Source organism: Caretta caretta, chromosome 6 (assembly GCF_965140235.1).
Source record: "Caretta caretta isolate rCarCar2 chromosome 6, rCarCar1.hap1, whole genome shotgun sequence".
NCBI classification, from domain to species: domain Eukaryota; kingdom Metazoa; phylum Chordata; order Testudines; family Cheloniidae; genus Caretta; species Caretta caretta.
This window is the reverse complement of record NC_134211.1, coordinates 82,302,891-82,317,396: the sequence shown is the minus strand read 5'-3', so window position 1 is coordinate 82,317,396 and position 14,506 is coordinate 82,302,891. Positions and strand designations below refer to the sequence as shown.

Below are 14,506 nucleotides of genomic sequence, written 5' to 3'. Positions count from 1 at the left end.
TACCTTACCCAGAGAAAATGGACCTGCTTAATCTGGGACTAATATATCTGCCTTCTAACACTCTCCTGTAGTATCTGTTCTTATCAGTTTAATATCTGATATGTCCTCTATCTGAGGACTATATATTAAATGGATTTTTGGAACAGGGAGATGGAATAGGAGCTTGCTCCATCCACTCCACACATCGAATATCTCCAAAAAAACCCAACCAAACAAAAAAAACAAACAACACTCTCCTGTAGCCATCTGGCCTGACCCTGTCACATAACCTAGTTAATATTTAAATAATACTTATCTTTTTTGTCCAGACATTAGAATTCAATTTCAAGTCCTTTCACTGTGAACTTTTGTTAAGCTTTTGATTTTTACATTTTAAATGTTACATTTAAAAATTAATTCAATGAAAAAAGTAGCAAGGCTATAATTAAAAGGTTCATAGAAAACTGACACGCAGGAAATTTGGAGTCAAAGCTGTTACCGTGTCTAATTTTCCCACATTCCCTACAGATACTACTGAAGTTTCCAAACTTTGTGTGATCTCAAGTATTGGTGCCACCACTTATGCTGCAGTAACTAGCTAGAATAAGGTAAATTAAATACAGAGGCAGACCTCAGCTGGTTTCACTGATCTGTATTAAAATCAGTTTCTTAATTTACTGTAATGTTTTACTGTATTTAATACCTTTTTTTTTTTTGTACTTTTCCCAGGTTTTATCTCTTAAAAGTAATTTACATTTCATAGGCCTGATCCTAACACACTAGATCATGCTGCCTCTCATGGTCTTGAGCTCAGTGGGAGTTGAAAGAGCTCAGCACCTTGTAAAATTTGCTCCATTACAGCAATCAGCAACTAACTAGTTTTCGCAAGATAGATTTGTACCAGGATAGATCCCTACAGAGAAGAAAGATGATTGATATTATCAATAATGAAACGTAATGATACATCTTATGAGTAATAATTGTTCCTTGTACGTAAATGAAGCAAACATTTCAAGATGCTGGACTGTTCTTTTTCCTTAAAGATTAAAGTAATTGATGACATGCAAAATGCTGAGGAGGTGTGAGGGAGAGAGACAACACAGGGGAAATCAAATCAACAGTGGGAAAATGTCTGATCATCATGTTAAAATACACATACTATACACAGGTGAACATACGATAAACAAGACTGTCTGGAAAGGGGAAGACTATACAGTGACCTGCTGCAGGGCTGAGTCATGAATCATAGAATCACAGAAGAGTAGGACTGGAAGAGACCTCAGGAAGTCATCTCGTCCAACTCCCTGCTCAAAGCAGGACCAACCCCAACTAAATCATCCCAGCCAAGGCTTTGTAAAGCTGGGCCTTAAAAACCTCTAAGGATGGAGATTCCACCATCTCCCTAGGTAACCCATTCCAGTGCTTCACCATCCTTCGAGTGAAATAGTTTTTCCTAATATCCAACCTAGACCTCCCCCACTGCAACTTGAGACTGTTGCTCCTTGTTCTGTCATCTGCCACCATTGAGATCAGCCTAGCTCCATCCTCTTTGGAACCCCCCTTCACGTAATTGAAGGCTCCTATCAAATACCCCTCACCCTTGCCTTCTACAGACTGAATAATCCCAGTTCCCTCAGCCTCTCCTCATATATCATGTGCCTCAGCCCCCCAATCATTTTCGTTGCCCTCCACTGGACTCTCTCCAATTTGTCCACATCCTTCCTGTAGTGGGGGATGCAATACTCCAGATATGGCCTCACCAGTGCCATATAGAGGGGAATAATCACTTCCCTCAATCTGCTGGCAATGCTCGTACTAATGTTGTAGCCCAATATGCCATTAGCCTTGGCACCAGGGGCATACTGTTGACTCATATCCAGCTTCTCATCCACTGTAATACCCAGGTCCTTTTCTGCAGAACTGCCGCTTAGCCAGTTGGTCCCCAGCCTGTAGCAGTGCCTGGGTTTCTTCCGTACTAAGTGCAGGACTCTGCACTTGTCCTTGTTGAACCTCACCAGATTTCTTTTGCCCAATCCTCCAATTTGTCTAGGTCACTCTTGATCCTATCCCTACCTTCCAGCTTATCCACCTCTCCCCCCAGCTTAGTGTCATCTGCAAACTTGCTGAGGGTGCAATCTATCCCATCATCCAGATCATTAATGAAGATATTGAACAAAACCGGGCTCAGGACCGACCCCTAGGACACTCCGCTTGATACCAGCTGCCAACTAGGCATCGAGCAGTTGATCACTACCTGTTGAGCCTGGTGATCTAGCCAGCTTTCTATCCACCTTATAGTCCATTCATCCAGCCCATACTTCTTTAACTTGCTGGCAAGAATACTGTGGGAGACCGAATCATAAGCTTTGCTAAGAGGTCAAGATATATCACATCCACCGCTTTCCCTATATCCACAAAGCCAGTTATCTCATCATAGAAGGCAATCAGGTTGGTCAAGTATGATTTGCCCTTGGTGAATCCATGTTGACTATTCCTGATCACTTCCCTCTCCTCCAAGTGCTTCAAAATGAATTCCTTGAGGACCTGCTCCATGATTTTTCCAGAGACTGAGGTGAGGCTGACCAGTCTGTAGTTCCCCAGATTCTCCTTCTTCCCTTTATTAAAGATGAGCACTATATTTGCCTTTTTCAAATTGTCTGGGACCTCCCTGGATCAGCACGAGTTTTCAAAGATAATGGCCAATGGCTCTGCAATCACATCAGCCATCTCCCTCAGCCCCTCGGATGCACTGCATCTGGCCCCATGGACTTGTGCTCATCCAGCTTTTCTCGATAAGCTGGACGTGCAGCTCATTTAGAAGAGGGAGCACTCCGAATCCCAGAGAACAAGAGGGGATTTGTTGAGAACAGCTGCCGAAAGGAGGGGTATCAGACCTGACTGGAGCTTAATCTATGGACACAGCCAAAAAGAGGTGCTCAATAGTGAGAAAACCCCATGACAAGGCTAACCACCTGAAATGTTGTCTTAAGCACTGTATACCTACTTTGTTATTTTAGTTTTCCAGAAATGGTCCCTACTCCTGAGCCAAGTTTGACTCTAGATCCAAACCTCAAAACATGTTCCAATTTGGGGTGTTTCTTCTCTAACAAACAACATGAAAATCTAAACGGAAAGTAACTTTTTTGTGCAAACCACTACCTAGTCACCAGCAAAGGAATATGGTGCACATAAAGATTGGATATATAACATACAAAGAAGGCTGATTTATAATCCAGTCTATTTGGGACTGTAAGGTCATTTTATTTTAGAACATCAAGTGGTATTGTGATCTCAATTAAATTCTAAAACAGATTCTTTCCATCATCCTGTTAAAGCAAGCAAACACGCTTCTGCCTTTTATATCACAGGCTAGAGAAATATACTAGTTTTTAGGTGTTTTACCGAAACAGAATTTGTGAAATTCAGTAAAAACAACGAGGAGTCCTTGAGGCACCTTAGAGACTAACAAATTTATTTGGGCATAAGCTTTAATGGGCCATAACCCACTTCATCAGATGCACGGAGTGAAAAAAAAGTAGGCAGGTATAAATATACAGCACATGAAAAGATGGGAGTTGCCTTACCAAGTGGGAGGTCAGTGCTAACGAAGCCAATTCAGTTAGGGTGGATGTAGCCCATTCCCAACAGCTGACAAAAAGGGGGAATGTCAACAAAGGGAAAATTACTTTTTGTAGTGCTAAAGAGGCCAATTCAATCATGGTGGATGTATCCATTTATTCATTTGAGTAGAGACTCTCCGGTTTGGCCAATGTACATGGCAGAGGGGCACTGGACACAAATCAGACATCAAGAATTGTAACATTCAAAAACCAGTAGGAGAGCACTTCAGTCTCCCTGGACACTCAACAACAGACTTAAAAGTGGCCATTCTTCAACAAAAAAACTTCAAAAACGGACTTCAATGAGAAACTGCAGAACTGGAATTAATGTACAAACTTGACATCATCAAATTAGGCCTGAATAAAGACTGGAAGTGGCTGGGTCACTACAAAAAATAATTTTCCCTCTGTTGATACTCACAGCTTCTTGTCAACTGATGGGAATGGCCTCATCCACCATGATTGAATTGGCTTCGTTATCAACTTGCAAAGACAACTCCCTTCTTTTCATGTACCGTATATTTATACCTGCCCACTTTTTTTCACTCCATGCATCTGATGAAGTGGGTTATAGCCCATTGTCAACGTTCCTTCACCACTCTGAACTCTAGGGTAGCTAGATTACTTACTAACTTAACAGGAGTTGGAAGGCTTGCATTTCTGATCTGTTCCCGGCAAAAGCATCACACAGACAGACAGAACCCTTTGTCCCTGTCCCAGTCTGCTCCAGATTTGAAAGTATCTTGTCCCCTCATTGGTCATTTTGGGTCAGGTGCCAGTGAGGTTATCTTAGCTTCTTAACCCTTTACAGGTGAAAGAGTTTTGCCTCTGGCCAGGAGGAATTTTATAGCACTGTATACGGAAAGGTGGTTACCTTTTCCTTTATATTTATGACACCCAAATAAATGTGTTAGTCTCTAAGGTGCCACAAGGACTCCTCATTTTTGCTGATACAGACTAACACAGCCACCCCTCTGAAACCTGAAATTCAGTAGTTCATTTAAAAATTCACCTGTCTCCACAATTTAGAAATGTTTCACCTTTTGGAAGAATATATTTCTTTCTAAATGCTTACAGGCACATGGACTTTTCGAAACATCTCAGCTCCTTTGCGTGCATCCAGTAAAGCAATGTCTTGTGGAGTGGAAACAATCACTGCCCCTGGGAACAGAAAACATAAAATTAGGTTTAAAACTTATAGCGTAAATTATACTACCAAGCTTATTTTGGAGTATTTTACTTCACTGAAGAAAAAGTTGCTTCTTTATATACTTAAAATATACGCAAAAAAATAAAAATGATGCTGAAGAGTTTAGTTTTAGATTATAAAATGACTGGACCCAAGGTTCCCAAATTATGGTACAGAGAGCTAAAATACATTATACGCTTTCTAATATTATTTTTCTATGTAAACAATTGTTGTCGTTGCTACATTATTGGGAGGGAAAGGGAGTGCTGCCCATGCAATCACAGAAGGGAAGAGAGATGTTCCATGAGACAATGTGTTCATAAAAACGTGGTCCACTGTATGAAAAAGTTGGAGAACCTTTGGATTAACCGTAACAATAGCCTATCTCCAAGTAATAAGGCAGACAAGACACCCAGTGACCAGCCCACTGGCTTTGTGGCAGGGTTATGCCAGTTGACACAAGTGATCTATGGGCATGAGCCTGCAACTGCTACACTAGGAATAGTTCCTTTGAGTGCTTTAGGTTTCTCATGTGAACAAGACTACTTGCATGAGTACGAATATGTATGTTTGGCTTTTTGTCTAGAAATACGGGTTTTTTTACATCTGTACAATATGCCCAAAGCACTTCAGCCTTTTTTCTCAAATCATTGTCTTTACATCAGCATTAGTTACTATTTATTCCACCAATGGACACCAAGTATTCTCAGCAAGCGTCTATTTGGAATGCATCAAGTTTTCTGCTATGGGCTTCTGCTATTTGCCCAGTTTCAAAATCATATAACAATACTGGTATCATAATAACATTGTACAATTGTATCTTGGTTCTTGTGTGAGTCTCCCTGTTTTTCCAAATATTTGCCAGTCACAAAAAAAGCTCTACTTATCGTCCACATTTTTGCTTACGCCTCCTTACAGAGTTGGCACTCGGCACTAACTGTGCTCCCAAGATATACAAAATCACTAATAATACCACACTCCAGTGATGATATCAAACCAATTGGCCCCTGTCTTTCTCTCTCTTACAGCATTTTGACCTTCATAAAGCATCTTGATCAGTGACACTGTTTATAGGAAACTCTTTTGTTGCAGGATCTTCATCAGCAACTCTCTATGAATGCATTCAAAAGCCTTGGTGAAATCTACGAAGTTCAAGACTAATCTTCTATCATAGGGAAGCCCTTTCTCAATCAATCGTCTCAGGATAAATATGTGATCTACTCACAATCTTTCTGGTCTAAAGCCTGCTTGCTCATTACACAGTTTTTCCATCTATATCCAGTTTGACTCTGTTCCACAGCATACTGCAAAACACTTTTCTAGGTACTGAAAATAATGTTATTCCTCATAAGTTATCATATACCACTTCTTTTTTTAATAATTTACCGATCCTACCTTTCTTCCAATCCTCTAGGCAAAGTTCTTTTTCCCAAACTGTATTATAAATTAATATCCAGATCCATCCTTTTGAAGGTGTGCCTTGAGGAGAAAACCCATTGTCTTGCTGAATACCTATTTACAGTCTCTTCAAAGACCCAAAATGGATAAAGAAGTGACTCAGATTCACAAGTGTGCTTGTTCTGAACCAAAGGACTCCTCATTATTATGTAATCACAGGAAAAACTCTGGGGTTTAAAGGATTGTTCACCAGCCACAGCCCTTGTTGGAGTCACAGGGCAATCTCAGGTAAGCTTAGTAGTATGTGTGTAGGTTCTTTTATTGTTTTTAATATGTTTTCTCTAACATTTTTACTATAAGAATACATGTGCTTGCTTATAAAGAACTATGTGGTAACTGAACTGTGGCAATTTTTACACTATTTATAGCCTTTGAAGAGTAAGCAAAGCACAGAGGCATCCTGTTTAGGCAGTCTTCCTTGCTGGGGAATAACACGGTGTAGGCAGGGAACTGTGCAGCCTGGAAAAAATCTCAGAAAGCGGGGAGAGAGATGCGGGTCTCTGCCCAACAAAGGTGATGGCTGGAGAAGTGGAAGCCTGAGAGTGGGTGTCCTTGCTGGATCATGGAGGGGGAATACAGATAAAACTGCCCTGAACTGTGACAGACACCACTGCGACTTGGGAAGTATGATGATAACTGCTTACACACCTGGAACAATTTCTTGGAGTTGCCTCATTTATGCTTCTTTCGCTTTTCTCACTTTTTTTGTCAAGCTATTCTTTCATCTTTTGGATACAACTTCTTTATTTCTAACTTTTTCTGCATACTCCCATTGCAGGATGTATTGTCATTTGCCATATTTTAGCTGCTTAATTGCTTTCTCTATTTCTGCTTCTAAAATTGGACTGGATGAAGAAGACTCCATTCAGACCATATTCAGTACCCTACTCAAGCAGGCAAGATGACATTCACGTGGACGGAGTTGAATAATCCTTGACAACACCAACCCTAGTGGAATGGGAATTAGCCGACTCGAATTATAAGAACATGTTTTGTTACAAATCACAATAAAATTAATTATCCTCCAGTGTTGAACGACATAGAGGAACAATGGGCTTGCTTTAGAGATGTTTGCTGGAAGCCGCCAGAAATTCACTTGTATCAAGAGGATGAAGAAAAGAAGTGTGGATACAGCCACACATGGAAACTGATAGGGGGAAGAAAAGCCTTAAAAGAGAGGCAAGCATAGGGAACACAGCAAGAAAAACAACAAACACTGCAAGGGTAGTATCTAGAGAGACAAAAGTTATGTCAAAGATGAGAGAAAACAGCTGGATAAAAAAGCAAGAGAAGGAGAAGAAGCATTAAAAAGAGAAAAGGAGTACTTGTGGCACCTTAGAGACTAACCAATTTATTTGAGCATAAGCTTTCGTGAGCTACAGCTCACTTCATCGGATGCAACTGTAGCTCACGAAAGCTTATGCTCAAATAAATTGGTTAGTCTCTAAGGTGCCACAAGTACTCCTTTTCTTTTTGCGAATACAGACTAACACGGCTGTTACTCTGAAACCTGTCATCAGAAAGAGGTGACTCTAAGAAACTGTTTTTGGTGTGTAAGCAATTGTCATTATGGTTTCACAGAATCACAGTGATACCATAAAAGCAAAAGATGGAAGATTGTAAATACCACAAAAGGAATCATGGTGAGAACATTTTAATGGAGTATTCAGCCAACCGCAGCCAACAATTCAAATTAATAAATGTGAAGAAAGTGAAGTAGTCCAGCTGAGGGGGAGCAAGGAAACCCTAAAAATGATCTGTTAAATATCGCAAATTCCCATTTCTTACAAACTAGTTTAACATGTGTGGTAAAGCAAAGATCCTGCATTGCCAATATCAACAATCTGATTCCAGGGCCTCCTATATTTTAGAGTGATGTGACTCTCAAGTAGTTATGTACTTCAAAACGTCCTCATCCACATCAAATCACAGAAATTATTATTCACTTGCCATGTTTAGACCAAAGTATAGAAGTATCAAGTATTTATTTCTAACATTACATTTTTGTTTGCTCTCCATTGCCTACACTACTTTCTTAAAATATTAGCCCAGTAAGTGTTCCCTCTCCTCTGCAACACTATCTCCATACCCGTCCTGGGCTCATTACTAATACCTCTGTGGGCCCAACGATCAGCATGGGAGGAAGAGGTGGAGACTGGGAAGTAACAGAGCATTATTCCTACAGTCCCACACAATTTACCGAGGAAGATATTGCAGCTCAGGAGTATATTGTCTTTTCTGCAGAGCCTTGACCAAAGGAGTCTTGATGGGAGCTGCAATCAGGGAGCTTCTGATAGTGTAGTGCCAATGTAGACACACTGTCAGATTTTAGGTCAAGTATGGTGCCAGAGCTGGTGTGGGACCAAGGTCCCTACATGGAAAGCCCTAGCTGTCCATATATCCCACGATCAACACAGGTTTGGGTTTAATCCAAATGACCTTAGGAGGAGATCTTATGCTCCCAATGGGTTAAGGGTGGGCAGTGACATTTTCTCCTCCACATCCCCTTTGACCTTCAGAAAACATGATCTGGGCCACTGACCATAACATTTCTTTCCCAACTAGTTTTGTTCTTTTCCCTTTGCGAGCACTGAGTTGTTCTTGTTTCTTCAGGAGCAGAAAGCAATATAAATCTCTTTAGTTTATCTACCTCTATTGGCATCATCACCAAGGACAGTACATCTTTGGGAAGGGAGTGAGAACTTGTGCTCCTTCTACTGACCATATAGATATAGTAACAGCACAAAAATCTTGCATAATTTCAAAATAGTGGCTCAGAGAAAAGAACAGGTGTTTTTTTCCAAAAATCTACATAAATTATGATAATTTGGTGAGTTTTCTCATCTGATGCTAAAATGATTCCCTATGGCCCAAACTACTTCACAGTGTCCTCAGTATTTCTATCCCATTCTCTTCCAAATTAAAATGAGACAGACCTTCTCCTAATTTAAAATTTCTTGTATCAAAATGTAAATTCAATGAGGTCTCCAGCAAGTACTGCATATCAACAGTGCCTGCAATAAAAATAAGTATTTAGTATTTATTTTCTTTTTATTCAAGGAGAATCTGAACCATTTTCAATAACTTTATTTCTGAAAGAGTTTAGCTGAACATAGCTGAGTATTACAGTATAAGTGCAGTTCTGCTCTTACAGGGGTAACAGTTTGTATTCTGGTTCCATTTATAAAACGTTTATAAAGGGTTAAGAAATGATTAATAGATGCTATAAGCATGTTACAGATGTGAGTAGTATGTGTTGTAGATGGTTATAAGCTATGGATATAACCTACCTACTGACTCACTGGATTCTATAAGAATATATAACAATTTACTACAATATCTATCAATCATTTAACCCTTTATAAAATACTGACCCATGGAACATTAAGTCTAACCCTCAAAAGTGACTCTCTAAATCCTGAAGAAAAGCTCTGTGTAATTTGAGAGCTTGTCGCTCTCACCAACAGAAGCTGGCCTAATGAAAGATACTACCTCACCCACCTTGTTTCTTTAAAAATGTCACTGTGGGCAATTGTGTCTCTACCTTCACATTAAACATGGTCTTTTTGAAAGTTTTTCGTTTGGTTGGTATGTTTTTTGTTTACATTGTCAGCACAGCAAACTCACCCTGGCATCTGAGACTTCAGGTGGGTTTTTTGTTTTTTAATACTTAACCACTAGTAATAGAACTTGTATAGGCCAATTTAGGCTCTAAGGGACACATGTGCAAGTCCACTCCTTTCAAAATTGTAACACAGGTGTAACTGAAGTAAATAGTTCTACTGATGCACAAGAAAGAATCCAGCTCTCTACTTTTTTGCTGTGTTGGCTCTCCAGGGTTAATAGCAGCCAACAATATAAAACATTACTTGATCCCTAAAGTAATCAAATATGTCTGAATTCATACATGCAGGAGGTCTCTTGAAGAAAAATGTGCAATATTTAAATAGTTGCCTTTCAGAGTGAACCATACACAAGGTTGATTAATTGCACAAACAAGAAGTTGAACAGATCAAAATGCTATCACGGCATGTCCTGAAATTCTTCATATTTTGTGTACATTTCTGTGCAGAAGAATAATTTCTGTGCCTTGAGTATACTACAGACTTCTAAGTTCAGCCTGGATAAATGTAAGTGACTAATCTACTTGTTTTTATTTAAGTAATTTGGAAATATATTGGTTGCAAAACCACTGATGTGGGTTGTACTAATACAAACTATTCTACTCTCATTTTAATATTTAACATGCATAAAATGAAATAACAGTAGCGTGTCAGTGTTATTTGCATTCCATTCAACTCCAGACATGCAGTTTGATCACTGTTAATATACATCACATTAACACTGACTTCTGACTAGGGAGTTAATCTTACACAGGAAGTTAAAAGCATTGAAGGAACTATTCCACTTTTTTATAAAAAAAGTATCTGCATACATTGGAACTATTCAGAATTTATCGGGAGGAGTGCAGGTCACAAGAGGTTATGGAATGGGCCTTGTGTACAGCCAAATTCTTGGCAACCTAGAAATACTACTTAATATGATAAAGGAACATGAGTAATGGTAATTATCTGCCCAGGAGCGCTGTAAATGTAGTGCTCTGGACAATGAGATACAAGGTATCTCTGTAGCATCTCCTTCTGCAGATACAGAGTGACATGGTGTTCTTGGAAGGGATCTGTGATGGGGTGTACCTGGCCTTTGTGGCCCCGAGCTGGTGGCCCCGCAGTCCTACTACACCCTGCCCCAGGAAAAGAGTGGCTAGAGAGATTCATGGAAGCTCAGCAGGCTCAGATAAAAGGAGTTGCAGGGCCTTAGTAGGTCAGTTTGTAGTTGGGACAAAAAGAGCAAAGCACAGAGCTCCTCTCTGGCCAAAGGAGCTCAAGGGATAACCAGAGTTTGTTTGTGGCTGCATTTGCCTAAGCTGAGAGAAAACCTGAGGTAAAGGGACCAGGTGGGAAGAGACCAAGGAAATAACGACAGAAGACTGAAGTAAGCAGTATGCGGCTACTGTTTACAGGATTCCAGCCCACTACTCAGGGTTCCCCCAACCAGGAAAGTGGTATAAACCCCAAGACAGGGACAAGGTTTATTGGGAAACCCGAGTGAAGGATTGAATTTAAAGGACTGAAGGCCCTAGTAAGAACTCTTTTGCTACCCCAGAAAGGGTTCATTTTGATTGTGTGACTGGGCCACTGAAGACCTGTCAAGTGAGCTCAACAATCTATCAGGGGTGCCAAGTGCGTGAAAGGCCTGCAGTACTGCATGCATCAGCAGGTGGCGCTCAAGGGGTGAGTGCCCCCATTACAGAGTCACATGCAGACCGCAGTGCAATGACAGATGGCTTGATCTGACCATGTCTCACACTTTCCTCCAGCTTTGAATCCCCCTTTTCCACTAAAAGAACAAGATTCTTTTAGACAAGATTTCCAGATTGTAGATAAACTGAAGAATCTGTACTGCCTCCACTCTATAACTGCTTTGAGCTGCTCCCATTGTGATGAAATGGCTTGTTATTTTTCAGATAAATCTGATCATATTAGGGATGAGCTGTTCGCTTCTGTGGTGACAGTGCAAGGTCTGGAAGGAACCAAGGGCCTTATTTTCTGTGCTAGAGTTTCAGCTGGTGATGCTCACTGAGGTACTGGAGGTGTGGAGAAAACTCAGTCCCGCAACCTGTACTTTGGATCCATGTCCTTCCTGTTTTCTGAAGGCTAGTGGAAAAGTTCTTGGTCCTCGACTTGTGGAGACTGTCGATACTTCTGTTTGAGAGCAGGCTGCCTATTGTTTTGAAGGAAGCACCAGTGTTTCACCGTTAGTTGTGACTTTGCTCAGAAAGTCATTGTTTGATGTTGACACTCTAGTTAATTCTTGGCCAGTGTCACATATTCCCTCTTGGGTAAGATTGTGGAGAGAAGGCTGTAGTGAGAATTCTCTCAGTACCTAGATTCCTTTGATCTCCTTGACTCTTGTCAATCTGGGTATAGACCTGGCCAGGGCACAGGGACTGCATTGACTGGTGGTGGATGAAGAACAGGTGTCCATGCCGATATTATTAGGTCTACAAGATGCCTTTGATCATGAAGTGTTGTTAACTCACCTGAGGACACTGGTGGGAATGAACAGGGCTTCCCTTCAGTATCTTCATTCTTTTCTCTTGGAGAGATCTCAGTGGATAATAGCTATCATTTGCTCCTATTCCTGAAGAGCTCTTAGATGTCCTGTGCCACAGGGTACCATGCTGTCAACCCTCCTGTTCAACATATATATGGAGCTGTCAAAGGAGGCATAGGGAGCAGTATTTTCAGTATGCTGATGGCACCCAGGTGTAGATCTCTATCTCATCCAACTCTGACTGCAGTTCCACACCTCAGCCCATATCCAGTTGCGATTGGGTCATGCAGGAGAGGGAGTTGTCTGAAGCTCAACCCACACCAGATTGAGGTGAAGGAGGTGGGTTGGGGAAAGCAGCAAGAGGAGATGGGGCACAACAGGAGTCCCTTTAATTGAGGGGGGGCATTCACCATTAGATATCAGGGTTTACAATTTAGGGGCAGTTCTAAACCCCAAGCTGCTGCTGGATGATAATATTACAGCAGTAACCCAGTCCACTTTTTAACATCTGTGTCTGGCTAGACAGTTGTGACCTTTCCTTTTGGATACAGATCTTGACAACATTACCCAAGGCCTTGTTACTTCAAAATTAGACTATTGCAATGCTTTCTGCATGGCGCAAAGCCTCAATACATTCAGAGGCTGAAGCTGATGTAGAATAAAGCAGCTTGCTTACTGAGTGGAGACAACATGCTGGGAGCATAGGACAACAGTACTCTGGGATGCATGCTAGTTGTCTATTCATTTCGAAGTAGAGTTTACGGTGTTAACTATGACCTATAAAGCCCTTAACAACCTCAGAACTGCCTGCTTGAGAGACTGCCACTCTCCCTGTTCCATACTGCCACAGCAACAATCCGCAGAGGCTCTCAAGGTGGATCCTTTCTTGTTAAAGGAAAGGAGGCTGCTAGCAGGCCATTTACTGTGAGGTCTCCTAGACTCTGGAACTTGCTCCCCCTTGATCCAAAATAGCCCAAATGTGGTGACACTATGGGTGCATTAAAAAAAGAAATGTATTTGGCAGAATTTTGGGAGATGGCTGAGAGTATGTTCCTGAAATGATAATGGGGAAGAAAGGAGCTTTTTTTTTTGTAGGAGGCTAATTGGTTGAGTTCCTGTCTGAATGACCATTTTTATACTGTGAGGATTATGTTGTGATATTAATTAAGTGTTAGGGCACCCAGAGCCTTTGTACAAACATCTTTTTTATTATATAAATCAAAATAGTCACTGCCTCGGAGACTCTGCATACTTCTCCCTTTTCTGAGTTATCAGCTCTTGCCTCTTTCTGCCCTGTCACACTCCACCAATCATACAGCCTTGAATGCTCACTTGCCTGATTATCTACAGATTAAATCAAAATCTGAATGTTCTTCTTTGATGGACAATCATTCTTTTTTTTAAAAAAAGCACCACTTCTGGGAAACTTTCAAGCCAAGGGATGAAAATGTGGTAAAGGAGGTCTAATTTCCACAGAAGAGCATACGTTTTATTTGTAAAAGAAGACACGGCACTAAGGTGCAGCTTTAGTTACCTCCAAACACCATCCTATAGTTGATATGTTTTAAAGCATTTATTTTGTCACCCTCTGAGGAAATAACTAGAGAAGAGGATACAGTACCATTAATCATATGGGTGTCTCTCACCTTTTGTAACTGTCAGACCAACAGTACCCTGAATGCATCCGATGAAGTGAGCTGTAGCTCATGAAAGCTTATGCTCAAATAGATTTGTTAGTCTCTAAGGTGCCACAAGTACTCCTTTTCTTTTTGCGAGTACCCTTGTTGTATCTTCCTGTTCATAATACTTGGTCTACAAATGTAGCCATCACAGCTGATCTAGTACTTATCACATATTTACGCCTCTGTTGGCGAAGCCCAGAGAGTACCTCGGATAGTAAATACAGTATACTGTGCTGCTTTTTCCAATACATAGATACTATTTTCCAGGAATAAAAATGTTCATAGAAGTCTGACTGAATATATAAGCACTTCAACCAGTCCCTGAAATATGTGTTAAATCAATCTGCATGCACCATCAAAGAGATACTCACATTTAAATCTATATTGAAAAAGTTCTGAGCCATTCATGCATTAACCTGTACTATATTTGGATCTACAAATTATATTTATAATGTCTGCTGTGG

General features: G+C 40.7%; 1 protein-coding gene and 1 pseudogene across 3 annotated transcripts in view; one reads left to right on the top strand and one right to left on the bottom strand.

Moving 5' to 3' along the window:
• Window positions 1–14,506, bottom strand: part of NUBPL (NUBP iron-sulfur cluster assembly factor, mitochondrial) — a 156,420-nt gene that overhangs the window by 34,934 nt on the left and 106,980 nt on the right. For all 3 annotated transcript variants that reach the window (XM_048854229.2, XM_048854230.2, XM_048854231.2), the window contains one exon: window positions 4,675–4,760. In XM_048854229.2, coding sequence (XP_048710186.1) covers window positions 4,675–4,760 — 86 coding nt within the window. The remainder of the gene's footprint in view (window positions 1–4,674; window positions 4,761–14,506) is intronic.
• Window positions 44–197, top strand: LOC125639244 (U2 spliceosomal RNA; annotated as a pseudogene).